The sequence below is a fragment of the Rhinopithecus roxellana genome, chromosome 19, assembly GCF_007565055.1.
Source record: "Rhinopithecus roxellana isolate Shanxi Qingling chromosome 19, ASM756505v1, whole genome shotgun sequence".
NCBI lineage: Eukaryota > Metazoa > Chordata > Mammalia > Primates > Cercopithecidae > Rhinopithecus > Rhinopithecus roxellana.
This window is the reverse complement of record NC_044567.1, coordinates 25124854-25152466: the sequence shown is the minus strand read 5'-3', so window position 1 is coordinate 25152466 and position 27613 is coordinate 25124854. Positions and strand designations below refer to the sequence as shown.

Below are 27613 nucleotides of genomic sequence, written 5' to 3'. Positions count from 1 at the left end.
TCCATCATCATACCTATTTTAAAATTCAGATATACCCCAACAATGCTATTCCATGTGAATTCTATATTCTCTGAAATGACTACATATTACATACTATGGATTTGGATCATGATTGATAAACACTTAGGTGCCATCTGAGTTAGAATTAATTAAAATTTAAAATATTAATAGATGTTGATAACAATAACATGGCTCCATTCCCCTCATTTAGAAATATATTGAGTACCTACAATGTGCCCAACACCATAAACGTTAGAAAATATGGAACAGACATAGTCCCTTCTATTAGTGGCAGTGAATCCGTAGGGGTCTGCAGCAACCTCATTTCTTGCCGCAGAAGAAAAAATTTGACTGAGGGCATAAGGCAGAAGTCGAGAGACCAAGGCGAGTTTTACAGCAAGAGTGAAAGGTTATTAAAAAGCTTTAGAGCAGGAATGAAAAGAAGTAAAGTACACTTGGAAGAGGGCCAAGTGGTGACTTGAGAGATCAAGTGCCCAGTTTGACCTTTGACTTAGGGTATTATATTTTGGCATACTTCCGGGGTTTTGTGTCCCTTCTCCCTTGATTCTTCCCTTCGGATGGGCTGTCTGCTTGCACAGTAGCCTGCTGCTACTTGGGAGGGGCCACATGTGCAGTGTGTTTACTGGAGTTGTACGCATGCTCTCTTGAGGCATTCTTCCCTTACCAGTTGAATGCTCCTAGAAGATCACATACCAGTAAAACTCCGCCACTTTGCCTCTTAGTGTGCATGCTTGAGCCCACTTGCCCAACTCCTGAGATCTTAGGAAGCTGATCCCCAGTTTCAGTTTTTTCTATTATATCTACTGGGAGACTGCCTTTTCCTGGTGCCCACTGCAACTTATTATTATTATTATTACTTTTTGAGACAGAGTGTTGCTCTGTTGCCCAGGCTAGAGTGCAGTGGTGTGATCTCGGCACACTGCAACCACTGCCTCCCAGGTTTAAGAGATTCTCCTGCCTCAGCCTCCTGAGTAGCTGGGATTACAGGCACACACCACCACACCTGGCTAATTCTTGTATTTTTAATAGAAATGTGGTTTTGCCATGCTGGCCAGGCTGATCTCAAACTCCTGACCTCAGGTGATCTGCCCGCCTTGGCCACCCAAAGTGCTGGAATTACAGGCATGAGCCACCATGACAAGCCTCTCAAATCTTAAGTTTATAACCCAGTGAATTTTAACATACGGGTACACCTTTGTACCACCCAGATAAAGATTTAGAATATTTCTAGCACCGCGGAGGGCATCAGTGTTACCTTTTGCAGGCAATACTCACTCCTTGCCCCTGGATAACCATTATTCTAATTTCTTTTCCTTCCCTTCCTTCCCTTCCTTCCTTCCTCCCTCCCTTTCTTTTTCTTTTCTTCTTTTTTTTTTGTGTGTGTGTGACAGGGTCTCACTCTGTAGCCCAGGCTGGAGTGCAGTGGAGCAATCTCGACTCACTGTGACCTCTGCCTCCCAGGGTTCAAGCAATTCTCCTGCCTCAGCCTCCCAAGTAGCTGGGATTACAGGCAGGCACCATCATGCCCAACTAATTTTTACATTTTTTAGTAGAGATGAGATTTTGCCAGGTTGGCCAAGCTGGTCTTCAACTCCTGACCTCAGGTGATCCACTCACCTCAGCCTCCCAAAATGCTAGGTTTACAGGCATGAGCTACCATGTTCAGCCTCACTGTGGTTTTCATATACATTTCTCTAATGAATTTTGATGTTGAATATCTATTTCATATGCTTATTGGACATTTGGAAATCTTCATTTGTGAAGTGACTTTTCAAGTATTTGTTATTTTGTGTATTGTGTTTCTGAGAAAGACATTTCAGGCAGAGGAAGTAGTGAGATGGCATGGAGTGGCTTGAAATGTCAACTGTAAGGTGGGGAGGAGGTGTAGAGAGCTAATATTATTATCACTGATTTATATATAAGAAACTGCAACATAAAGAAGCTAAATAGGCCCGGCGCGGTGGCTCATGCCTGTAATCCCAGCACTTTGGGAGGCCGAGGCAGGCGGATCACGAGGTCAGGAGATCAAGACCATCCTGGCTAACACAGTGAAATCCCGTCTCTACTAAAAATGCAAAAAATTAGCCGGGCGTGGCGGCGGGCGCCTGTAGTCCCAGCTACTTGGGAGGCTGAGGCAGGAGAATGGCAGGAACCTGGGAGGCAGAGCTTGCAGTGAGCCAAGATCGTGCCACTGCACTCCAGACTGGACGACTGAGCAAGACTCTGTCTCAAAAACAAACAAACAAACAAAAAAAGAAGCTAAATAACTCACTTGAATAAATGGGAGAGCCAGTATTTAAATTTAGGTTCCAGTGTCTGTGCTCTTAACCATTGCAGTACACTGTCTCTAAAATACATAGGGGTGAAAGGAACCTTACAAGATTATCTGGTCTGGACTAATCCTTTTATGTATGTATGTATGTATGTATGTATGTATGTATTTATTTATTCTTTTAGAGATGGGGTCTTACTATGTTGCCCCGGCTGAAGTGTAGGGGCTATTCACAGGTATGATTATTGCACAAGACAGCCTCCAACTCCTGGCCTCAAACGATCCTCCCACCTCAGCCTCTTGCTTAACTGGGAGTACAGTCTTTTTTTTATTTATTTTATTTTATTTTATTTTTTTTTTTGAGGCGGAGTCTCACTCTGTCGCCCAGGCTGGAGTGCAGTGGCCGAATCTCAGCTCACTGCAAGCTCTGCCTCCCGGGTTTACGCCATTCTCCTGCCTCAGCCTCCCGAGTAGCTGGGACTACAGGTGCCGGCCACCTTGCCCGGCTAGTTTTCTGTATTTTTTAGTAGAGACGGGGTTTCACCGGGTTAGCCAGGATGGTCTTGATCTCCTGACCTCGTGATCCGCCCGTCTCGGCCTCCCAAAGTGCTGGGATTACAGGCCTGAGCCACCGCGCCCGGCCTTTTTTTTTTTTTTTTCTTCAAGACGGTCTCACTCTGTCACCCAGGCTGGGGTGCGATGGCGCAGTCTTGGCTCACTTCAATCTCCGCCTCCTGAGCTCAAGCGATTCTCATGCCTCAGCCTTTCGAGTAGCTGGGATAACAGGCGTGTACCACCAAGCCCCGATAATTTTTGTATTTTTGGTTGAGATAGGATTTCACCATGTTTTCCATGCTGGTCTTGAACTCCTGGCCCCAAGTGAACTGCCCGTCTTGGCCTCCCAAAGGGCTTGAATTAGAGGGGTGAGCCACTGCACCTGGCCAGTCTTTATTTTGTTTATTTTTTAAATTTTGTTTTGTCATGTTAAAATATACGTAATATAAAGTTGACCGGTTTTTTTTTTGTTTTTTTTTTTTTGAGACGAGGTCTCGCTCTGTCGCCCAGTAGCCGGATCTCAGCTCACTACAAGCTCCGCCCCCTGGGTTCACACAATTCTCCTGCCTCAGCCTCCCGAGTAGCTGGGACTACAGGCATCCGCCACCTCGCCCGGCTAGTTTTTTTTTTTTTTTTTTTTTGTATTTCTTAGTAGAGACGGGGTTTCACCGTGTTAGCCAGGATGGTCTCAGTCTCCTGACCTAGTGATCCGTCCGTCTCCGCCTCGAAGTACTGGGATTACAGGCCTGAGCCACCGCGCCGGGCCAAGTTGACCGATTCTTAATGCCCAGCGGGTTCTTCTTCTGCATAGATAAAACCAGCTCACTGAGACAGTGGTTTTACAGTAAAGAAAGTTTAATTATTGCAGGGCCAGCCAAGTAGAAAGACAGGAGATATTTCTCCAATTTGCTGCTTTGAAAGCTTGGAGGCTGGGCTTTTTTTCTGTTTGTTTGTTACTTTTTTTGAGATGGAGTCTTGCTCTGTTGCCCAGGCTGGAGTGCAGTGGTATGATCTCGGCTCACCACAACTTCCGCCTCCTGGGTTCAAGCGATTCTTCTGCCTCAGCCTCCCGACTAACTGGGACTACAGGCCTGAGCCACAGTGCCCTGCCAATTTTTGTGTGTGTGTGTGTGGTTTTTTTTTCTTTTTGAGATGGAGTCTCGCTCTGTCACCAGGCTGGAGTGCAGTGGCGTGATCTTGGCTCACTGCAACCTCTGCCTCCCGGATTCAAGCGATTCTTCTGCCTCAGCCTCCTGAGTAGCTGGGACCACTGGCAAGTGCCAGCACGCCTGGCTAATTTTTTGTATTTTAGTAGAGACAAGGTTTCACCATGTTGACCAGAATAGTTTCAATCTCTTGACCTTGTGATCCACCCACCTTGGCCTCCCAAAGTGCTGGGATTACAGGCCTGAGACACCGTGCCCCGCCAATTTTTTTGTATTTTTAGTAGAGATGGGATTTCACCTTGTTGACCAGGCAAGTCTCAAAACTCCTGACCTCAGGTGATCCACTCGCCTTGGCCTCCCAAAGTGCTGGGATTACAGGTGTGAGCCACTGCGCCTGGCCAATTTGGATGCTTTTATTAATTTTTTCTTGCCTAATTGCTAGAGCTTTCAATACTATGTTAAATCAAAGTAATAAAAGTGGCCAGGTGCAGTGGCTCATGCTTTTAAACCTAGCACTTTGGGAGGCTGCAGCAGGAGGATCACATGAGCGCAATAAAAAATTAGCTGGGCACAGTGGCATCCATTTGTAGTTCCAGCTACTCAGTAGGCTGAGACAGGAGGATCACTTAAGCCCAGGAGTTTGAGGATGCAATGAGCCATGATCATGCCATTGCGCTCCAGCTTGGGCAACAGAGCAAGACTCTGTCTCAAAAAAATAAAATAAATAAAAATAAAAGCAAGCATCCTTGTCTTGTTATTTAATCCTTTCATTTTATAGAAGTGAAAATGTAGTCCCTGAGAGAAGAATTTACTTGCCCAAAGTTATGCAAGTTCACAGCAAAGCAGGAGTTAATATCAAATCTCTTAACTTCAGATTCAGTATTCTATTATATTCAGTTGAAGAATTAAGGATAACTGGTTATGGAAAGGAGGCAACACGATTCTTTTATTCTCAGTTCACTTAGAATATATTCATGTGAATAAGTCATACTAGGTGATGGTATTGAGATATTTTAATATTATGGGATTTTGGATTTGTAACTCTGAATTGTTAGATCTGATGTGTGTAACCTAAATGTATACTTAAGTGTCAGAATGTCATTCTTCTTTTATTTCTTCAGTGCGGTTAAAATCGGAACTGATATGCTAGAATTGGACTGCCATATCACAAAAGATGAACAAGTTGTAGTGTCACATGATGAGAATCTAAAGAGAGCAACTGGGGTCAATGTAAACATCTCTGATCTCAAATACTGTGTAAGTAAAAATGCATGATAAACTAATAGCTAATAGGTGTCATGGCCTGTAATATTTTTTTAAAAAATAGTGAATATCAGATATTGCTTCAGTAAAAAATTTATAATATTATTTAAATACTGATTAAATACTAAATGTCAAAGGAAATTTTTAAAAACTGTTTTGAGGGCCAGGAGCGGTGGCTCAAGCCTGTAATCCCAGCACTTTGGGAGGCCGAGACAGGCGGATCACGAGGTCAGGAGATCGAGACCATCCTGGCTAACACGGTGAAACCCCGTCTCTACTAAAAAATACAAAAAACTAGCCGGGCGAGGTGGCAGGCGCCTGTAGTCCCAGCTACTCGGGAGGCTGAGGCAGGAGAATGGCGTAAACCCAGGAGGCGGAGCTTGCAGTGAGCTGAGATCCAGCCACTGCGCTCCAGCCTGGACGACAGAGCGAGACTCCGTCTCAAAAAAAAAAAAAAAAAAAAAAAAAAACTGTTTTGAGGCCAAGTGTGCTGGCTCATGCCTGTAATTCCAGCACTTTGGGAGGCTGAAGTGGGAGGATTGTTTGAGGCCAGGAGTTTGAGATCAGGCTAGGCAACATAGCAAGACTCCGTCTTTATTAAAATATAGGAAAATTGGCTGGACACGGTGGCTCACACCTGTAATCCCAGCACTTGGGAGGCCGAGGCGGGTGGATCACCCAAAGTCAGGAGTTCGAGATCAGCCTGGCCAACATGGTGAAACCTCATCTCTACTAAAAATACAAAAATTAGCCAGGCGTGGTGTTACACACCTGTAATCCCAGCTACTCAGGAGGCTGAGGCAGGAGAATCGCTTGAACCTAGGAGGTGGAGGTTGCAGTGAGCTGAGATGGTGCCACTGCACTCCAGCCTGGGCAAGAGTCCATCTTAAAAAAAAAGGGGGGGGGGAATTGTTTAGGTATGGTGGCATATACCTATGGTCCTAGCTACTCAGGAGGCCGAGGTGGGAAGATCACTCGATCCCGGGAAGTTGAGGCTGCAGTGGGCCAAGATTGCACCACTGCACTCCAGCCTGGGTGAAAGAGTGAGACCCTGTCTCAAAAACGAAACGAGGCAGGGCGCGGTGGCTCACGCCTGTAATCCCAGCACTGTGGGAGACCGAGGCGGGCGGATCACCTGAGGTCAGGAGTTCAAGACCAGCCTGGCCAACATGGTGAAACCCCATCTCTACTAAAAAATACAAAAATTAGCCGGGCATGATGGTGCCCCTGTAATCCCAGATACTTGGGAGGCTGAGGCAGGAGAATTGCTTGAACCTGGGAGGCGGAGGTTGCAGTGAGCCAAGATTGCGCCACTGCACTCCAGCCTGGGCAAGAGTGAGCCTCTGTCTCAAAAAAAAAAAAAGATTATTATAATGTACATATTAATAATAGTAAATACTGATGAATGGAAGGAAAAATCATGCATAAAGTTACTACCAAAAAAACACTTATGTTAACAGGATTCTACCTTTTATGTTTTTTAGATTTGTATTCTCACTGTGCATCATGTACATAGAATTTTAGACACTTTAACATTATAACATGATAATGGCCGGCCTCGGTGGCTCACACCTGTAATCTCAGTACTTTGGGAGGGTGAAATGGGCGGATCACCAGAGGTCAGGAGTTCGAGACTAGCCTGGCCAACATGGCAAAACCCCGTCTCTACTAAAAATACAAAAATTAGCTGGGCAGACAGATCACCTGAGGTCAGGAGTTGGGGACCGCCCTGGCCAACATGGTGAAACCCCATCTCTACTAAAAATACAAAAACTAGCTGGGTGTGTTGGCATGCATCTGTAATCCTAGCTATTCAGGGGGCTGAGGTAGGAGAATCGCTTGAACCCAGGAGGCAGAGGTTGCAGTGACCGAGATCATGCCACTGCACTCCAGCCTGGGCAATGGAAAGCATGGAAAAATGTTTATCATTTATAATGTTTCCTTTTTTCTTTTTTTTATTATAATGTTTCTTTCTTTCTTTTTTTTTTTTTTTTTTTTTTTCTTTTTTTTGAGACAGAGTCTTACTCTTTTTAACCAGAGCGAGAGTAGCTGGGATTACAAGCATGCACCACCACACCTGGCTAATTTTTGTGTTTTTAGTAGAGACGGGGTTTCACGATGTTGGCCAGGCTGGTCTCGAACTCCTGACCTCAGGTGATCCTCCTGCCTTGGCTTCCCAAAGTGCTGGGATTACAGGTGTGAGCCACTGTGCCCAGCCTTTTCCATGCATTAAAGAAATCAGACTTTATTTTTTAGAGAAGTTTCAGGTTTACAGCAAAATTGAGTGGAAAATGCAGAGTTCCCACATACCTGCACAGTTACCACACAGACACAGGGTCCCCCGCTTTTAACATCTGCACCAGAGTGGTACATACATTGACACAATATTATTGCTCATAGTCCATAGTTTACATTAGGGTTCACTCTTGTACATTCTGTGGTTTTGGACAAATTTATAATGATATGTATCCAGCAATTATACTATTATACAAAATATTTCCACTGCTCTAAAAATTCTGTGTTCTGCCTATTCAGTCCCCCCTTCCCTCATCCCCTGCCAACCACTGATCTTTTTACTGTTTTCATAGTTTTGTCTTTTCCAGAGTGTCATATAGTTGGAATCATACGGTATTTGACCTTTCAGAATCCATGCTTATCTTTCATAAACATTTCAAATGACTATAGCCATTCCATTGTGTGGATATATAGTTATTTTTAACCATTCTTCTATTGTTGGACATTGGATTAGCTCTAAGTTTTCACCATTATAGATAACACTGCACTGAAATTTTTTTTCTTTTGAGACAGAGTTTCGCTCTTGCCGCCCAGGCTGGAGTGCAATGGTGCAATCTCAGCTCACTGCAGCCTCCACCTCCCAGGTTCAAGCAATTCTCCTGCCTCAGCCCCCCAAGTAGCTGGGATTACAGGCATGCGCCACCACACCTGGCTAATTTTTTGTATTTAGTAGAGACAGAGTTTCACCATGTTGGTCAAGCTGGTCTTGAACTCCTGACCTCAGGTGATCTGCCCACCTCAGCCTCCCAAAGTGCTGGGATTATTAGGGGTGAGCCACTGTGCCCAGCCTGCACTGAACAGCTTTATGCATAAAGATTAAAGCTTTCTCTATCTTTAGCTTTTTATTTATAAAGATATATAAATATTTGTATTTATAAAAGTTATTTATATAATGTTTTCTCTATTTTAAGATTATTTCTCTAAATATACTCCCAGAAGGGAAATTATTGGGTAAAAGAACATTTGCCAGCTGGGTGCGGTGGCTCATGCCTGTAGTCCCAGTGCTTTTGGAGTCTGAGGCCTCCCAAAAGAAGACCTCCCAAAAGGACAGATCCTTCTGAGGATCCACTGAGCTCAGACGATCAAGGCTACAGTGAGGTATAATTGTGCTACTGCACTCCAGCCCAGGCAATAGAGTGAGACCCTGTCTCAAAAATAAAATAAAATAAAATAAAAATAATATTTACTAGTATTGAGCATTATAATAATACCAAATTTGCTAATTAAATTTTAATTAACATTTCATTAATTATTAATGAGTTTAAAGATCTATTTAATTGTTATTTTTCTTTTGTTTTCATTGAATTGTGTATTCTTGACATTTTTCTACTGAAATATTTATATATTATTGTGAAAAGATCTATATTAAATAGTACAAATATATTTTTTGTAGATGGCATATATAAGTAATATGGTTAATTTGCTGTTGGGGATGTTCTGCTAAAGGGTGCCTATGTAAACATGTTTTGTAGTGTTTTACTCTTCTATATGTTGAAAAAGCGTATCTTTGTGTCTTAATGTAAGACATTAAAATCTTATTATTTTTTGAGAGTTAACTTTTTTTTTGATCATGTCTTTTAAAGGAGCTCCCACCTTACCTTGGCAAACTGGATGTCTCATTTCAAAGAGGTAATATTTTTTGTTTGTAGCTTAAACATTTGTGTTGAGAAGCATATGTGTGTTTTCTTGTCATAGTAAGTTCTTACTAAAAGTAACTGGCCTCTAAGCTTGTTCCCTCAGGCCTACAAATCTGAAGCCTTGAAAATTATCTGATGTAAAATTATCAGGTCCAAAGACTTAACTGATTTATGCTACTTAAATTCACATACAGTTAATTTAAACCTGCATACTGATTGCAAGAAACATTTCACTTCTAAAGGTTCAAATTCTAGAATATTGCTGCAACTTATAGTAGTCATCCATCAAAAAAAATAATAAAAAATAAATGAAAAGAGCTGGGCACAGTGGCTCACGACTGTAATCCCAGCACTTTGGGAGGCTGAGGCAGGCAGATCACTTTAGGTCAAGAGTTTGAGACCAGCCTAGCCAACATGGCAAAACCCCATCTCTACTAAAAAATACAAAAAATATTAGCCAGGCATGATGATGTGCACCTGTAATCCCACCTACTTGGGAGGCTGAGGCAGGACAATCATTTGAACCCAGGAGGCGGAGGTTCCAGTGAGCCGAGATTGCACCATTGCACTTCAGCCTGGGCAACGAGAGCGAAACTCTGTCTAAAATAATAATAATAATAATGAAAATAAAATAAATAATACATAAATAAATAAATAAAAAGAAATGGAAAGGACCCCTTTCAAATCCTTTCTGGTTCCGTAATATTTAATTCTGTCTTTTAGCTGCTCCATATTTTAAATGATTAAACAGACTTCTGTCATTCAAATAAACCATTTCCTAGTCATCTTCACTTAGCAGTTTTCTTCTGAGGGAACATTTCTCACAAGGAAACATGTCCCTTGACCCAACTTGTTAGTTACTGCAGATGTTAGAATGGAAAATATACCGCCTTAAGATATGTGCTGAACAGATACGGGCTCCCTCATTGTCACAAGGGACATTGTCTCACATTTTTTAATGATTCAAATGTATAACTCAATAAAACCATAAGATGTTAAATCTCATGAATCTTGGTATGATTTAGTTGAAACCTTGGTTAAATGTCAGCTCCATTTATATTAATTTTTTAAAAGAACTGTAACTGCTCCAAGAACTAGATTTAAAATTGGCCAAGCCAGGTGTGGTGACGTACACCTCTAGTCCCAGCTACTTGGGAGACTGAGTTGGGAGGCTCGTTTGAGCCTAAGAGTTGGGAGTCTAGCTTAGGCTACATAGCAAGACCCTGTCTCTAAAATAAAAAAAATTTTTTTTTAAATTGACCACGGATAGGGGAATTTTTGAAGACGAAATAAAAATCAGAAAAAGTTTAACATTAGTTATTTCTAAGGGATATTTAAACCTCAGATGTGTTTGATTTCAATTTCTAGGTAAGTTGAAGTTGTTGGTTTGAGGAAACTTTTCTTCATTCTTGTAGTTTATAGAATTATACTTGCCAAGCTATTATAATATTTGTGTCAATTTTGGACTTGTGAAAGTTAAGAAAATTTCAGAAATGAAGTTTTTCCTATTTTTCCCTTTGTAGAGCAAAGCCAAAGAAAGTCCCATAAAAATTTTAAAATCCAGCAGATGTGGTGGCTCACACCTATAATCTCAGCACTTTGAGAGGCCAAGGCGGGAGGGTTGCTTGAGACCAACAATTTGAAACCAGCCTGGGCAACATAGCAAGACCCCGTCTCTAAAAAAAATATTAGCCAGTCATGGTGGCATGTGCCTATAGTCCCAGCTATTGAAGAGACTTGAGGTGGGAGGATCCCTTGAGCCTGGGAGTTGAAGGCTATAGTGAGCTATGCTTACACCACTATGCTCCAGCCTGGGTGACAGAGTGAGACCTTGTCTCAAAAAAAAAAAAATCCTTTGAGGAAAAAAAAAGTTTTAAATTCTTCCTGGTTTTGTATGTCCTTCATAAAGTCATGAAACTGTTTCTTCTTTTTTTTGAGACAGAGTCTTGCTCTGTTGCCCAGGCTAGAGTGAAGTAGCTCAATCTCAGCTCACTGCAACCTCCACCTCCTGGGTTCAAGAGATTCTCATGCCTCAGCCACCTGAATAGCTAAGATACAGGTGCCTGCCGCCACACCTGGCTAATTTTTTTATTTTTAGTAGAGATGAGGTTTCACCATGTTGGCCAGGCTGGTCTGGAATTCCTGGCCTCCCAGAATGCTAGGATTACAAGCATGAGCCACCACACCCAGCCAGTTTTTGAATGTGAAGAGACCTTTGAGACTGTCTAATCTTGTCTTCTGTTATAGACAAGGAAACTGAAGTCTAAAGATGCAAACTAACTTAATCAAGTTCATATAACAAAGAAATAACAATGCTAGAACTTGAACTAGGTCTCTCTCTTAGCAGACCAGTGTTCAACTGTACCATACTGCCTCTCCATTGGAACACTATTCTCAAATGTTGTATTAAGAACAATGCTGTGGGGCCGGTGCAGTGGCTCACACCTGTAATCCCAGCACTTTGGGAGGCCGAGGCAGGTGGATCACCTGAGGTTAGGAGTTTGAGACCAGCCTGGCCAACATGGTGAAACCCTATTTCTACTAAAAATACAAAAATTAGCCGGGCGTGGTGACATGCACCTGTAGTCTCAGCTACTTGGGAGGCTGAGGCAGGAGAATCACTTGAACCTGGGAGGCAGAGGTTGCAGTGAGCTGAGATCGCGCCATTGTACTTCAATCTGGACAACAAGAGCGAGACTCTGTCTCAAAAAACAAAAAAAAAAGGAACAATTCTGTGAAAAAAAAAAAAAAAAGAACAACACTGTGTACTGTCAAGTTTCAGATATCTGAAAAGAATAATAATAATTAGCTTTCCTTTTATATTGCATTCATCTCATATCATAATTGACTTTAGACTGATCCTCAAATGTGGAGTTGACTGCATTTGGAACAGACTAATAAACTGTGTGTAAAGACTTGACTCAGAACCATGGCAGTGGCTCACATCTGTAATCCCAGCACTTTGGGAGGCTAAGGCAGGAGGATAACTTGATCCCAGGAGTTTGAGACCAGCCTGGGCCACATACAGAGACTCCATCTTTACAAAAATAATAAAAATAATATTAGCCAGGCATGGTATGCACTTGTGGTCCTAGCTAGGGAGGCTGAGGTGGGGGGATTGCTGAGCCCAGGAGGTGGAGGCTGCAGTGAGCCATGATTATGTCACTGCACAAAGTGAGACTCTGTCTCAGAAAAAAAAGGAAAAAAGAAAAAGAGAGAAAAGAAAACAAGAAACTTGACTCAGATTCGTCAAAAAGTGGTTCCGTTTTTTCTATCCTGTTCCCTTGCATAGAGTTCTTGCTTACCAGGCCGGGCACAGTGGCTCACACCTGTAATCCCAGCACTTTGGGAGGCCGACGCAGGTGGATCACTTGAGGTTAGGAGTTTGAGACCAGCTTGGCCAACATGGCGAAACCCTGTCTCTACTAAAAATACAAAAATTTTAAAATTTTTATTATTGTTTTTTGAGATGAACTTTTGCTTCTGTCACCCAGTGGCACAATCTCAGCTCACTGCAACCTCTGCCTCCCAGGTTCAAGTGATCCTCCTGCCTCAGCCTCCCGTGTAGCTGGGATTACAGGTGCCTGCCACCACTCCCAGCTAATTTTTGTATTTTTAGTAGAGATGAGGTTTCACCACGTTGGCCAGGCTGGCCTTGAATTCCTGACCTCAGGTGATCCGCCCACCTCTTTGTCCCAAAGGGCTGGGATTAGTCATGAGCCACCATGCCTAGCCAAAATACAAAAATTAGCCAGGTGTGGTAATGCACACCTGGAGTCCCAGCTACTGGGGAGGCTGAGTTTGGAGAATCACTTGAACCCGGGAGGCAGAGGTTGCAGTGAGCCAAGATCATGCCACTGCACTCCAGCCTGGGCAACAGAGCAAGACTGTCTCAAAAAAAAAAAAAAAAAAAGCTGAATTGGCCTGGCGCAGTGGCTCACACCTGTAATCCTCAAACTTTGGGAGGTCGAGGCAGGAAGATCCCCTGAGGTCAGGAGCTTGAGACCAGCCTGGCCAATGTGGTGAAACCCCATCTCTACTAAAAATACAAAAATTAGCTGGACATGGTGGCATGCGCCTGTTCTCCCAGCTACTTGGGAGACTGAGGCAGGAGAATCGCTTGAACTGGGAGGTGGAGATTGCAGTGAGCTGAGATCATGCCACTGCACTTCAGCCTGGGCAACAGAGCGAGACTTTGTCTCAAAAAAAAAAAAAAATGTTAACCAAAGGGTTTGTTATTATCTATCCCAATTAGTTGAAAGTGACTTTTTTTTTTTCATGGAAAACGCATAATTTGGATGATCTAGAGTTGACTATAATTATCATTTTAAAGTTCCCCAAATAGTGAAAACTATTTAAATAGTGGCCCCTAACTTGCATAGGGGCCACTATTCCATCAACCAACACATCCTATGGCATACTCCTTGTCTATTTTTCCTATTTCCTATTATTTTCCTCTTTTCTTTTTATAGTCCACTACTTCCTAGCTGGTTACCTTCTGCCTAGAAAAATACTGGAGCAAACTTCTCTTTTTCCAAATGTTCTTCTACATTCTAAGCTGGCTGAGGCATCTAATTTATGCATTATTATTTTTAAGTAGAGATCGGGTCTCGCTATGTTGGTCAGATTGGTCTTGAATTCTTGGCCTCAAGCAGTCTTCCTGCCTCAACCTTACAAAGTGCTGAGATTCCAGGAGTGACCCACTGCACCTAGCCTAATATTTGTATCTTTACATCACTATAGCACTTTTTTTTTCTCAGCACACATTTTAGTTTTCTCATTCCCTCGCTGTTAGATAGAATATTCTTATGTGTTATTTTGCTGTTCCAAAGTTAGTTTCATCTGTTTGACCTTTTTGTAAACTGATTCTTACATGCATCTTACTTGACTGCTAAATTAATTTTTTTTTTTTTTTTTTTGAGACGGAGTCTTGCTCTGTCACCCAGGCTGGAGTGCAGTGGCCGGATCTCAGCTCACTGCAAGCTCCGCCTCCCGGGTTTACGCTATTCTCCTGCCTCAGCCTCCAGAGTAGCTGGGACTGCAGGCGCCCGCCACCTCGCCCGGCTAGTTTTTTTGTATTTTTTAGTAGAGACGGGGTTTCACCGTGTTAGCCAGGATGGTCTCAAACTCCTGACCTCGTGATCCGCCCGTCTCGGCCTCCCAAAGTGCTGGGATTACAGGCTTGAGCCACCGCACCCGGCCTAAATTAATTTTTTAATTTGCCCACACCATGACAAAAAGGCAGTCTTCCTTATGAGCTTCAAGCATGAAGTCCCAGAGAAAGACACTGTTTGGCCCACCTTGGGTCATGTGGCCATCTTGAAGAAAAGAAGTGGGCTATTATGATTATATGCCCACCCCCAAGGGTGAATGGGCAGTGGGTAGTGTGTTGACAGCCCTATTGGAACAATGTGAGATAAGGAGATATGATGTGAAATACAGATTTCCAAAGGAAGGAAGAATATTGGGTAGGTAAAAACATGGTGGCTAATGCCTATAATCCCAGCATTCAAGGAGGCCATGGTGAGAGGATCCCTTGAGGCCAGGAATTCAACGCCAACCTGGTCAATAAAGCAAGACTTCATCTCTACTTAAAAAAAAAAAAGTGGGGGGAGGGGTGAGCCAGGCATGGTGGCTCACGCCTGTAATCCCAGCACTTTGGGAGGCCAAGGTGGGCGGATCACCTGAGGTTGGGAGTTCAAGACCAGACTGAACAACATGGAGAAACCCTATCTTTACTAAAAATACAAAATTAGCCAGGCATGGTGGGGCAGATGCCTGTAATCCCAGCTACTCCAGAGACTAAGGCAGGATAATTGCTTGAACCCTGGAGGCAGAGGTTGTGGTGAGCCGAGACGGCACCGCTGCACTGCAGGCTGGGCAACAGAGCGAGACTCCGTCTCCAAAAAAAAAAAAGAAGAAAAGAAAAAGCCGGGTATGGTGGCACATGCCTCTAATCTCAGCTATTCGGAGGCTGAGGCAGGAGGATCACTGGAGCTGAGTTCAAGGCTGCTGTGAGCTATGGTCATGCCACTGCACTCCAGCCTGGGTGACAGATTGAGACCCTGTCTCAAAAAAATAAATAAATAAATAAATAAATAAATAAATAAATATATATATATATATACAAGCTATCTACTGTAAACATAATTTTTAAAGTTTAATTATGTAGCCTATGATAAGTTTAAACTCTTTCAGTTATAAGTGTTAGATATACATCTCAAGATAGCTTAAGAAAAAAATTTTAAAAAGAATGTATTGGCTTTCATAATTAGAAAGTCCAGGGGTTATATGCCCTCAGACATGACTGATTCCAGTTGCTCAAGCAGTAATTGGTCTCTCTCTATCTCTGTTTCTTGCTTTTGCTTTCATTTGTGTTAGCTTTGCTTTTAGGGACACCCTTTCCACAGAGATGAACTCTTGGCAGCTTGTACATGATCCATTCAGCAAAGGATTTCAAGAGGCCTTCTCTCCCAGTGTCCATATTGTTATGCTTAACAGGTTAGACTGGTCATATATTTAGTCTGTGGTCAGAGAGGCAGAGCCAATGATTGCCAGTCCCATCAGAGTAACCCAGACCCCCATCAGAATTACAAGAAGTATAGTAACAGACTTTTCCTTTTTTCCTCTTTAATGTACATGCTGCTTTTCACATAGGTTCTAATTATAAATAATTTAATTTTCTGACATGGATTTCATTTACTTTTGGATAATGCATTTTTTTATTTGCCGTATAATAAGATGGAATAAAGGATTTTTCACCATTTTGTTATTTGCAGATTAGCGGAATTGAAGTTTCAGGTGGAAGCAGAACAATTTTTACAATAGTTATATAGTATGTATAGTAAATTATATAAATGATTAGAGTCATTAGAGTAAAAAGGGACTAGAGAGCCAGGTGTGGTGGCTCACACCTGTAATCCCAGCACTTAGGGAGGCTGAGGTGGCAAGTTTGCTTGAGATCAGGAGTTCAAGACCAGCCTGGGCAAAATACAGTGAGACCTTGTCATTACAAAAAATAAAACAAGGCCAGGCACGGTGGCTCAAGCCTGTAATCCCAGCACTTTGGGAGGCTGAGATGGGCGGATCACAAGGTCAGGAGATCGAGACCATCCTGGCTAACACAGTGAAACCCCGTCTCTGCTAAAAAATACAAAAAAAAAAAACTAGCCGGGCTAGGTGGTGGGCGCCTGTAGTCCTGGCTACTCGGGAGGCTGAGGCAGGAGAATGGCGTAAACCCGGGAGACGGAGCTTGCAGTGAGCTGAGATCCGGCCCCTGTATTCCAGCCTGGACGACAGAGCAAGACTCTGTCTCAAAAAAAAAAATTAAAAATTAAAAAAAAAAAACAAAAACAAAAAATAGGCCAGGTGCAGTGGCTCACGCTTGTAATCCCAGCACTTTGGGAGGCCGAGGCTGCTGGATCACTGGAGGCCAGGAGTTTGAGACCAGCCTGGCCAACATGGTGAAACCCCGCCTCTACTAAAATTACAAAAAAGTAGCCAGGTGTGGTGCCGGGCACCTGTAATCCCAGGTACTCAGGAGGCTGAAGCAGAATTGCTTGAACCTGGGAGGCGGAGGTTGCAGTGAGCCGAGATCACGCCATTGCACTCCAGCCTGAGCAACAAGAGCGAAAATCCATCTCAAAAAAAAAAGTGCGTGTATATATATATATATATAGAGAGAGAGACATATGTATATATACTCTCTATATAATATATAGAATATATATACTCTAGAGAGTATATAATATGTGTGTGTATATATATATATATAGAGAGAGAGAGAGAGAGAGAGAGAGATGGGCGTGGTGGTGCATGCCTGTAGTCCCAGAGGATTGCTGGAGTGTGGGAGGCTGCAGTGAGCCATCATGCTACTGCACTCCAGCCTTGGCTATGAGCAAGATCGTGTCTCAAAAACACAACAAAAAAGGTACGTGGTTCATGCCTGTAATCCCAGCACTTTGGGAGGCCGAGGCAGGCATATCACTTGAACACAGGATTTTGAGACCAGCCTGGCCAAATCCAAAACCCCATCTCTACAAAAACTACAAAAAAATCAGTCGAGCATGGTGGTGTTCATGGTTGTGATATCGTACTATAGATTTGCAAGAAGGTTACCACTGGGAAATCCGGATAAAGGGTACATGGACCCTATTATTTCTTACAATTGATTGTGAGTCTGTCGTTATCTCAAAATAAAAAATTAATAAAAAATAAATCATAATCAGCACAGTAAATCAGGAAAATATCTATTTTTATGTGAAAATATCAAGTTAAAATCTGTAGCATATCATATTATTACTATATTAAATCATGCATAGGAAAAAAGAGTAGAGAAAGTACACCAAATGGTCATAGCATTTATATCTAAGTTGTTGGATTTACATGATTTTTTTCTTCTCTATACTTTTTCTTATTTTGTAAATGTCCTTTAATGAATATATTCTATACCTTTTCTAGTCATCAAAAAGCAAAACTTGTATTTTAAAAATACATTTAAAAATCTTGCTTTCTCAGCATGCCAATGTGAAGGAAAAGATAACCGAATTCCATTACTGAAGGAAGTTTTTGAGGCCTTTCCTAACACTCCCATTAACATCGATATCAAAGTCAACAACAATGTGCTGATTAAGAAGGTACTCAAGGCATTGCCTCCTCTGGGTGTGTTGCATCCTATTTCACAAACTAAATAAGGTTAGAGTAGGTGACTGCATAGATTGATAATGCTCAAGGAAATGTGATACCCTAGGGATCAGCATTGTTTTAAATAATGCCCTAGTAGAAGAGATCATGTTACTGTAGGAGAGCCTATTTTCAGAGAGAGTTGGCATGTCATGGATAAAGTAAGCTTGTATGAACCAGTCATTCTGGCATTTATATAATTATCTTCTAGTTTAACTTGTTTCATTCGTGGTTAGTTTATGTCAAATTACTAAATAACTGTATTCTGTTAAATAAATTATATAATGATATAATGTGAATAAATTTTGCATTTTATAAAATATTCTAAATTTACATATTGATTCTTCTAAAATGTTATGCTATTCATTGACAGATAGTCAATCCTAATTCATTTTTTAAGTGAAATGTTAGTGGATTTGCAAATAGGCACATGCATAAAATTTTGAATTTTCACACGTAGGTTTCAGAGTTGGTGAAGCAGTATAATCGCGAACACATAACAGTGTGGGGTAATGCCAATTATGAAATTGTAGAAAAGTGCTACAAAGAGGTAAGCTTCAAAAATTATACAGAATTATCTTTGTTGTTGTTTTGTATCTATAAATGATAAGTTATTATAGTAATAATTTTTGTTTATTTTTCTTATTTTTAGAGATAGGGTCTCACTCTGTCACCCAGGCTAGAGTGCAGTGGTGCAGTCATAGCTTACTGTAGCCTCAAACTCCTGGGCTCAAGTGATCCTCCTGCCTCAGCCTCCCAAGTAACTGGGACTCCAGGCACACACCACTGCACCCAGTTAATTTTTAAATCTTTAGTAGAGATGAGGTCTCACTATGTTACCCACTCTGGTCCCAAACTCTTCGACTCAAGCAATCCTCCTACCTTGGCCTCCCAAAGTGCTGGGATTACAGGTATGAGCCACTGTGCCCGGCTCCTATTACAGTAATAATTTTAAAAACTTATCTTATTTCAAACTGGGCACAGTGGCTCATGCCTGTAATCCCAACACTTTGGGAGGCCAAGGCGGGCAGATCACGAGGTCAGGAGTTCAAGACCAGCCTGGTGAACGTGGTGAAACCCTGTCTCTATTAAAAATACAAAAAATAGCCAGGTGTGGTGGCGTGCCCCTGTAATCCCAGCTTCTAGGGAGGCTGAGGCAGGAGAATTGCTTGAACCTGGGAAGCAGAGACTGCAGTGAGCTGAGATTGCACCACTGCACTCCAGCCTGGGTGACAGAGCAAAACTCCATCTCAAAAGAAAAAGAAAGAAAGAAAGGAAAAGAAGTTATTTAGGGTCAGGCTAAGTGGCTCACACCCCTGTAATCCCAGCACTTTGGGAGGCCAAGGCGGACAGATCACTTTGAGCTCAGGAGTTCGAGACCAGCCTAGGGAACATGAGGAAACCCCGTCTCTACTAAAAATACAAAAACTAGTGAGGCATGGTGGCACATGCCTGTAGTCTCAGCTACTTGGAAAGCTGAGGTGGAACGATGGCTTGAGCCTGGTAGACAGAGGTTGCAATGAGCCAAGATCCTGCCACTGTACTCCAGCCTGGGTGACAAAGCCAGACCCTGTCTCAAAAAAAAAAAAAAAATCCTGTTATCGTTAAGAAAAAAAATATAGAAAAAAATTCAGTTCCTCAACTCTATAACTTCCAAATAGATTTAAGCAAGTTAAGCCAAGATCATGCAAGATCATGATTATTAAGCAAGATATAAAAGCAGGACCATCTACCCACTGAAAATTTTCTGGTTAAAGAAAATATGTCAGCCGGGCACAGTGGCTCACACCTGTAATCCCAGCACTTTGGGAGGCCAAGGCAGGTGGATCACCTGAGGTCAGGAGTTCGAGACCAGTCTGGCCAACATGGTGAAACCCCATCTCTACTAAAAATACAAACATTAGCTGGGCATGGTGGTGCGCACCTGTAATCCCAGGAACTCAGGAGGCTGAGGCAGGAGAATGGCTGGAACCCAGGAGGCAGAGGTTGCAGTGAGCTGGGATCGCACCACTGCGCTCCAGCCTGGGCAACAAACTGAAACTCTGTCTCAAAAAAAAACAAAGTGGATAAAAATTAATTGTATATGTTTTAAAATTATAGTTAAACCTTCATAAGCAAATTTACATACATCATCAGCTAAGAGAATTTGAAATTTAAGATGTTAAAAAATCTTGAGCATTGAAGATGCTGAAATAATCTGTAATATAGAAGAAATGATATAAGTAGCAATTTTCAAATACAAAGAACTCTTTGGTGGCTGATCTGAGTGTAATGGTGTTTACAATTAATTGATTACAACCAGTTACAGATTTATTTATTTCTCCACTCCCACTGCTTCATTTGACTAGCCTTAAAAAACAAACAAAACAAAACAAAAAACCTCTTTGGGCAGGCCTTCCTTCCTAGCAGAGAAGGGAAAAACATGCACAGTCAGCATCATTACAATTCAGAGTATAATTGAGATTCCCACTAAAGCAAGTAAGGTGGTTGTTGTTGTTGTTGTTGTTGTTGTTTTGGAGACTCCAGCTCAGGCTGGAGTGCAGTTGCATGATTAAGGCTCACTGAAACCTCCGTCTCCTGGGTTCAAGCAGTTATCCTGCCTCAGCCTCCCGACTAGCTGGGGCTGCAGGCACGTGCCGCCATGCCCAGCTAATTTTTGTATCTTTAGTAGAGATGGGGTTTTGCCATGCTGGCCAGGCTGGTCTCGAACTCCTGATCTCAAGTGATCTGCCTGCCTCAGCCTCCCAAAGTGCTGGGATTACAAGTGTGAGCCACCATACCTGGCCTAAAGCAAGTAAGTTTTATGTGCAGCATGGCCTGAGAGATCCCAAGGTAACTGTGTACAAAAGGAGAGAACACGGTAATCACTGGGCTGAGTGGCTTTAGATTCCTAAGAACTTAGAACTTAGACTCTTCCATAACTCCCAGCAATCTTAGACATTTATCCCAGAAAAATGAAATATATGATTACAAAAACCTGTAAATGAATTTTTTTAAATTTAATGGTTTATTTTATTATTATTATTTAAAACAAGGTCTTGCTCTGTCACTGAGGCTGGAGTGCAGTGGTGTGATCTTGGTTCACTGCAGCCTTGACTTCCTGGGTTCCGATGGTCTCCTGTCTCAGCCTCCTGTGTAGCTTGGACCCACAGGCGCATGCCACCATGCCTGGCTAAGTTTTCGATTTTTTTCTGCAGAGACAAGGTCTCACTTTGTTGCCCAGGTTGATCTTGAATTCTTGGCCTCAAGTGATCCTCCCACCTCAGCCTCTTGAGTAGCTGGGACTACAGGTGTGTACCACCATGCCTGGCTAATTTTTAAATTTTTAGTGGAGATGGAGTCTCACTGTATTGGCCAGGCTGGTCTCAAACTCCTAGGCTCAAGCAATCCTCTTGTCTTGTTCTCCCAAAATGCTGATATTACAGGCATTTTTTTTTTTAATAAAAATATGTTACCAGGGAGATGCAGCCTTCCATGTAAAATGAAGGCACAGTCCCTAAAACCTATACATGAATGTTTATAGCAACTTTATTCGTCAAAGCAAAATCCTGAAAATAGCCTAAATGTCCTTCAGTGGGTAAATGACTGAACAAACTCTGACATTTCCATACAATGGAATACTATTCAGCAGTAAAAGGGAATGAACTATTGATACATACAACAACCTGGATGGTCCTCAAAGACATTATGCTTAGTGAAAAAAATCAACCTCAAACTGTATTGTAGATTCCATTAACTGTAGCCTGGAAGAGCAGATTAGGGGACAGGGACTTAGGGTAGGGTAGAGAGTGGGCACCAATACAAGAAAGTTCTTGTGTGGTGATGAAACAGCTTTGTATCTCTCTCTCTAATTCTTTTTTTTTTTTTTTTTTTTTTTTGAGACTCACCCTGTCACCCAGGCTGGAGTGCAATGGTGCGATCTCGGTTCACTGCAACCTCCACCTCCCGGGTTCAAGCGATTCTCCTGCTTCAGCCCCCCAAGTAGCTGGGATTACAGGCGCCCGCCACTACACTGGCTAATTTTTGTATTTTTAGTAGAGGTGGGGTTTCACCATGTTGGTCAGGCTGGTCACAAACTCCCTACCTCAGGTGATCCACCCACCTCAGCCTCCCACAGTGCTGGGATTACAGGTGTGAGCCACCGTGCCCAGCCATAGCTTTGTATCTTGATTGTGGTAGTGGTTACATGAATCTATGCATGGGTTAAAATTGCATAGAACTACACACACACAAATGAATGTGGTGTTTAAAAAATGATGAAAATTGAATAAAGTTTGTAGCCTAATGAACAGTAAGGTACCAATGTCAATTCCAGGTTTTGATACTATACTATAGTTACATCAATGTCACCTTTTGGGGAAGCTGGGTGAAGGCTGCATGGGATTATACTATACTACAGGTGTGTACCACCATGCCTGGCTAATTTTTAAATTTTTTTGTAGAGATGCAGTCTCACTGTATTGCCCAAGCTGGTCTCAAACTCCTAAGCTCAAGCAATCCTCTTGTTTTGTTCTCCCAAAGTGCTGAGATTAAGTCTATAATTCTTTCAAAATAAAAGGCTCACTTTTGGCCTGTAATCACAGAACTTTTTGCTTGATTCCCATATTTTTCCAGAAGCCTCTGGCTTTCTGTCATTTTTTAATTTAAAAACTCCAAAAACCTTTCAGCAGCAATTTCCAAACATCACAGTAAAAATGTCTCAATAAAATTTGTCATTCATATTACCAACATGCTATATAATTGATACAACTTTTGTAATTCTTTTCTTCCTTTTCTTTTTTTTTTGAGACGGAGTTTTGCTCTTGTTGCCCAGGCTGGAGTGCAATGGCACGATCTCGGCTCACCACAACCTCTGCCTCCCGGGTCAAACGATTCTCCTCCCTCAGCCTCCTGAGTAGCTGGGATTACAGGCATGCACCACCACGCCCAGCTAATTTTTTGTATTTTTAGTAGAGATGGGGTTTCTCAATGTTGGTCAGGCTGGTCTTGAACTCCCAGCCTCAGGTGATCCACCAGCCTCGGCCTCCCAGAGTGCTGGGATTACAGGTGTGAGCAACCACGGCCAGCCTACTTTTGCAATTCTTACAGTATGACTTATAAGAATTTTACATTAGCCCTTTAATTTCCAGATGTAAACTCAAAATATAAACATTAAAGGAATTGGGGCACATAGTGGTAGTGGGAAAATGTGGCACTTAATGACTTTTCACTCTTTCACACTTAATGCAATGGTTCTTTCTTTTAGTGCTCTGGTTCCAAAGTTGCATAAGTATTTTTAATATTATTTTATTTTATTTTATGTTTTGAGATGGAGTGTCGCTCTGTCACCCAGGCTGGAGTGCAGTGGCACAATCTTGGCTCACTGCAACATCCGCCTCGTGGGTTCAAGTAATTCTCCTGCCTCAGCCTCCTGAGTAGCTGGGATTACAGGCATGCGGCACCATGCCCAGCTAATTTTTGTATTTTTAGTAGAGATGGGGTTTTTCCATGTTGGTCAGGCTGGTCTTGAACTCCTGACCTCAGATGATCCACCCACCTCGGCCTCCCAAAGTGTTGAGATTACAGGTGTGAGCCACTGTGCCCAGCCAAGTTTTTTTTTGAGACAGAGTCTCACTCTTGCCCACACTAGAGTGCAGTGACACGATCTCAGCTCACTGCAACCTCCACCTCCTGAGTTCAAGCAATTCTCCTGCCTCAGCCTCCAGAGTAGCTGGGATTACAGGTGCCTGCCATCATGCCCGGCTAATTTTTGTATTCTTAGTAGAGAAGTTTTCATCATGTTGGCCAGGCTGATCTCGAACTCCTGACCTCAGGTGATCCACCCTCCTCAACCTCCCAAAGTGCTGGGATTACAGGTGTGAGTCACCACACCTGGCTGTAAGTTTTGAGGGTCAGCCCCTAACCTTGTTTTCCCTATAAGCTCTGTTATCCTTAGTGTATGAATTTGCAGAACTCAAGATTTTGCAGTGACGTGTATATTTTCTTACAGCTGAAACACCTATATATAAGTAAGCCAAAAACATTACAAAGCACCATGTAAACAAAGGGGCAAAATAAATTCTCAAACTTATTTACTCTGTTTTTTTAAAAATAAAGAAGTAGAAGGCCGGGCGCGGTGGCTCAAGCCTGTAATCCCAGCACTTTGGGAGGCCGAGTCGGGCGGATCACGAGGTCAGGAGATCGAGACCATCCTGGCTAACACGGTGAAACCCCGTCTCTACTAAAAACTACAAAAAACTAGCCGGGCGACGTGGCGGCGCCTGTAGTCCCAGCTACCCGGGAGGCTGAGACAGGAGAATGGCGTGAACCCGGGAGGCGGAGCTTGCAGTGAGCTGAGATCCGGCCACCGCACTCCAGCCTGGGTGACAGAGCGAGACTCCGTCTCAAAAAAAAAAAAATAAAGAAGTAGATAATTTAGGACTATTTATTTATCTATATAATTTTTAAATTTGAGACGGAGTCTCACTCTGTCACCCAGGCTGTAATGCAGTGGCTCAGTCTCGGCTCACTGCAAACTCCACCTCCCGGGCTCAAGAGATTCTCCTGCCTCAGCCTCCCGAGTAGCTGGGGTTACAGGTGTATGCCACCAGGCCCGGCTAATTTTTGTATTTTTAGTAGAGGCAGGGTTTCACCATGTTGGCCAGGCTGGTCTTGAACTCATGACCTCAAGTGATCCACCCACCTTGGCCTCCTAAAGTGCTGGGATTACAGGCGTGAGCAACTGTGCCCAGCCTAGAATTATTTAAAATAAATTACTTTTATGTGATTAAAAAAAATACATTATGGCCGGGCGCGGTGGCTCAAGCCTGTAATCCCAGCACTTTGGGAGGCCGAGACAGGCGGATCACGAGGTCAAGAGTTTGAGACCATCCTGGCTAACACGGTGAAACCCCATCTCTACTAAAAAATACAAAAAGCTAGCCGGGCGAGGTGGCTGGCGCCTGTAGTCCCAGCTACTCGGGAGGCTGAGGCAAGAGAATGGTGTAAACCCAGGAGGCAGAGCTTGCAGTGAGCTGAGATCCGGCCACTGCACTCCAGCCTGGGCGACAGAGCAAGACTCCGTCTCAAAAAAAAAAAAAAAAAAAAAAAAAAAAATACATTATGTTTTTATTAAAAGTTCCCTGTAAGCATAATTTTTTTTTCTCTCAGTAAATGTAACAGGGCCTGGCATGGTAGCTCACGCTTGTCGTTCCAGCACTTTGGGAGGCTGAAGTAGGAGAAATGCTTGAGCCCAGGAGTTCAAGACCAGCCTAGGCAATATGATGAGATTCTGTTTCTACAAAAAATTTTTGAAAAATTAGCTCGGCATGGTAGTGCGTATCTGTAGTCCCAGCTGTGTGGGAGGCTAAGGTGTGGGATCACTTGAGCCTGGGAGGTCTAGGCTACAATGAGCCATGATCCGGCCACTGTACTCTAGCCTGGGTGACAGAGCAAGACCTGGTCTAATACACAAACACACACACACACACACACATTCACGTGTGTGTGTGTATATATATACACACATACATACATACATACACATAGAAGGGCAAGGAGAGAGGGAATGGAGATTTGTTGTTTAATGGTATAAAGTTGGCCAGACAAGGTGGCTCACACCTATAATCCCAGCACTTTGTGAGGCTGAGGCAGGTGGATTACTTGAGCCCAGGAGTTCGAGACCAGCCTGGGTGCAAAAATTAGCTGGGCATGGTGGCACACATCTGTAGTCCCATCTATTATAACTCAGGAGACTGAGGTGGGAGTATTGCCTGAGCCAGGGTCGAGGATGCAGTGAGCTTTGGTTGTGCCACTGCACTCCAGCCTGGGTGACAGTGAGACCTTGTCTCAAAAAAAAAAAGTGGGGGGGCATAGAGTTGTTTTCAGTTTTGCAAAATGAAAAGACTTCTGGACTTTGGTTGCACAACAGTGTGAATATACTTAAAACCACCAAACTGTACATTTAAAAATGATTGACATTCAATTTTGCTGGGTGGTGGGTGGTGGGTGGTGGGGGTGGTGAAAAAATAAATTTTAAAAATGATTAAGATCTTAAGTTTTGGCTGGCACGGTGGCTCACACCTGTAATCCCAGCACTTTGGGAGGCCAAGGCAGGCAGATCATCTGAGGTCAGGAGTTTGAGACCAGCCTGGCCAACATGGTGAAACCACATCTCTACTAAAAATACAAAAAATTAGCCGGGCATAGTGGTGTGTGCCTGTAATCTTAGCTACTTGGGGGGATGAGGCAGGAGAATTGCTTGAACCCGGGAGGCAGAGGTTTCAGTGAGCCGATATTGTGCCACTGCACTCCAGCCTGGGTGACAGAGTGAGACTCCATCTCAAAAAAAAAAAAAAAAATCTTAAATTTTATGTTATGTGTATTTTAGCACAATTAAAATTATATATATATGTGTATGTCTATCTTGTATTTTTAAAGTTTTGGGATATTGAGCATTTTTCCAATAGAAACTTAAAATGGTGGTTAGATTCTTGAATTAGTTTACAAAATCCTATTTGTATTTTATATTTGATTCATAACATAGCTAAAAGATGACACATTTGCAACAGTATTGATGTGTATCTATATATACTCATATAGAGATATATAGCTACATATTTTTTAAACAGGAGTAAAGTTACTGAATATTCCATCTATTCATCTTTTCATTTTGTTCCATTGGATTCTGACATGTTTAGTTTTTAGCTGTAAGTACCCTAACCAACAGACAGAAGTGGTATTGCAAAAGCAGAGATGGTAATAGAGAAATTTTAGTAACATCATTACACTATGAGGCTCCAAGATCAATCCTGACCCATTTGTCAAGGACTAACCACTATTAAGTGTGGTGTTATTTGCAAATAAATATTCATAATCCCGGGAATGCTTGTAATAGATTTCAAAATATTGTCTTGGGAAATATTGAGAGTTGTGAAGTAATCTTCTTTATCTGAGCAGTTGTAAAAGTAACATGTAATATTGCTTGTGTCTTTTAGAATTCAGATATTCCTATACTTTTCAGTCTACAACGTGTCCTGCTCATTCTTGGCCTTTTCTTCACTGGCCTCTTGCCCTTTGTGCCCATTCGAGAACAGTTTTTTGAAATCCCAATGCCTTCTATTATACTGAAGTAAGTGGTTACCCTTTTATTTTAAAATCCATTATCAATTATAGAAAGACTAAGATAAAAGCTCACTAATATCAACATCAATGATGAAGAAGAGATTTCTGTAGTGATTTCCGTGTTCTATTACCTGACCTATATTATGCATTTTTATATAATTAAGACACATTCTCTAAAACAAATAATCAGGACCCATCTCAGATTATAATGATTTTCTGTGCCTGTATAGTCAGAAATCAGACAAAAGGAATTTAGTTTAATTACAGAAGGTCAATAATTATTTTATTCTCACATCAAATAGCAGTTACCTTCCACTTTCCCTTCTTTCTACTTCATTGACAGCTCTACCCAGCTGAAATTCCATTAAACTCCAAATTAAACAATGGTACTACTGTAATACATTTAGGAAGAAAAAGCACCACCACCATAAAAACCTCTGGAGATAGGAAAATAAAAGGGTACAGTTAGCTTATATAGGATACTCTTTTTTGGTTTTTTTTTTTGGGATGGAGTTTCACTGGTGTGGCCTAGGCTGGAGTGCAAAGGCATGATCTCGACTTACTGCAACCTCTGCCTCCCAGGTTTAAGTGATTCTCCTGCCTCAGCCTCCCAAGTAGCT

General features: G+C 42.4%; 1 protein-coding gene across 2 annotated transcripts in view; it reads left to right on the top strand.

Moving 5' to 3' along the window:
• Window positions 1-27613, top strand: part of GDPD1 (glycerophosphodiester phosphodiesterase domain containing 1) — a 58243-nt gene that overhangs the window by 23577 nt on the left and 7053 nt on the right. For both annotated transcript variants that reach the window (XM_010376821.2, XM_010376820.2), the window contains exons 3-7: window positions 5136-5271; window positions 9156-9201; window positions 17727-17845; window positions 18352-18441; window positions 26867-27000. In XM_010376821.2, the coding sequence (XP_010375123.2) occupies window positions 5136-5271; window positions 9156-9201; window positions 17727-17845; window positions 18352-18441; window positions 26867-27000 (525 nt within the window). The remainder of the gene's footprint in view (window positions 1-5135; window positions 5272-9155; window positions 9202-17726; window positions 17846-18351; window positions 18442-26866; window positions 27001-27613) is intronic.